The sequence below is a fragment of the Callithrix jacchus genome, chromosome 14 (genome assembly GCF_049354715.1).
Source record: "Callithrix jacchus isolate 240 chromosome 14, calJac240_pri, whole genome shotgun sequence".
NCBI classification, from domain to species: Eukaryota; Metazoa; Chordata; class Mammalia; order Primates; family Cebidae; genus Callithrix; species Callithrix jacchus.
The window spans coordinates 25233520-25235076 of NC_133515.1; the positions used below are offsets into that span (position 1 = coordinate 25233520).

The 1557-nt window shown below is 41.9% G+C and overlaps 1 gene segment (V, D, J or C); it reads left to right on the top strand.

Annotated features, from left to right (window-relative positions):
* The first annotated feature begins 696 nt into the window (after nt 1-696).
* On the top strand, nt 697-1345 carry LOC118142813 (Ig kappa chain V-VI region NQ2-6.1-like). The segment is given in 2 exon segments: nt 697-780; nt 969-1345. Coding segments are annotated over 2 exon segments (411 nt in total).
* The last annotated feature ends 212 nt before the right edge of the window (nt 1346-1557 follow it).

Below are 1557 nucleotides of genomic sequence, written 5' to 3' on the forward strand. Positions count from 1 at the left end.
GACTAAAATAATCATCACTTTGATTTGTAGTTATTTAATCAGAATCTCTATTCCAGCTCCATCAAGCTCAGGGTGGTTTCAAAATCAGTAGGGGTATAGTGCTACGCAAATTACATTTGTTAATGAACTGATGGCAGGATTTCCTTCCATTTCATACAAAAAGGTTTAGTTTGCCTGCCCTACCTTACTGGTGTTTTCTCTTCTCTGACTGCAACTGGTGTGAATCTTTTGTGAAAACATTCCCAAGGATATCTAGGTTCCAGATTACACACTAGGATGTTAGTAGAGTCATTTGAGGAGACCACAATGATTGGGCAAGGTCTCAGTTTAGCAACTTTCAGAGAAAGAGAAAGAATATCTGTGATGTTTGCAGTTTTCCCGTGAATATTATATATGGAAATCCTAAGCAAATTCACACCACAGAGCAAATACAGCTCACATGCTGCTCTTCCCTTGCTAAGAGGTCAAATTAAGCCTGTGTGCACACAAACACATACATAATGTCCTGAACCAGAGTGTTTACACAACTTCAGAAAAAGAACTGAGAATCTTCCCTGTCCTATAAAACTTATACAAGAGGAAGGCCCACAGGGACTTAAAAGCCAAGGACGACCCACCTGCTAATTTGCATACCTCTTCCTCAATAACCACAAAATGCTCAGAATTGCTTTTAAGGGGGGTTCATTTTAAGAAGACATATGTTTAGCCTGTGACAGGGCTCAGCCAACATAATGGATTTTCAGGCTCAAATTTTCATCTTCCTTCTGCTCAGTGTCACAGGTAAGTGAGAAAGCTCTAAACTCATGATTGTATTTCCCAAGGGAGTTTGAGTCTAAAAGAGGATTTTTATTTTTTTCTTTTAAAATTAAGTCTTATAGTACTTTTGCATACTGCATGATATAAAGGCATTCTTGCATCTCTATTTTTGTTCACGTTTATACATTTTTATCCATTCTGTATAATCCTAGAATCCAATGGAGAAATTGTACTGACCCAGTCTCCAACATCCATGGCTGTTTCCCAAGGAGAAAAAGTCACCATCTCCTGCACGGCCAGCTCGAGTGTAAGCACCAGCTACTTGCACTGGTACCAACAGAAGCCAGGATCCCCTCCAAGGCTTCTTGTTTATAGCACATCAAGTCTGGCTTCTGGAGTCCCAGCCAGGTTCAGTGGCAGCGGTTCTGGGACCTCTTACACTCTCACAATCAGCAGCATGGAGGCTGATGATGCTGCAAGCTATTACTGTCAGCAGTGGAGTAGCTATCCATCCACAGTGTTACAGACTGCAACAAAAAGCTTCCTCCTCACGGCCCATCTGCTTCCCCTCTGAGATTGTGGTGGTCATGGTCCCTGCTTCTTACTTCACTGTGGCCTCTAGTGAAGTCAGGGTGGGATTAGTTGACTGCTGATGATGGTTGGCCAGTAGAAGAAAATAAAGAAACAAGGTCAAGGGGATACATAAATCCTGAAAGGGCTCCAGTTTGGGGGCAGCCTGTGTAACAAAGGCAAAAATGTAGGTATGTTGCCATTCTTTTCTCACTAGAGCATTAATCTTGA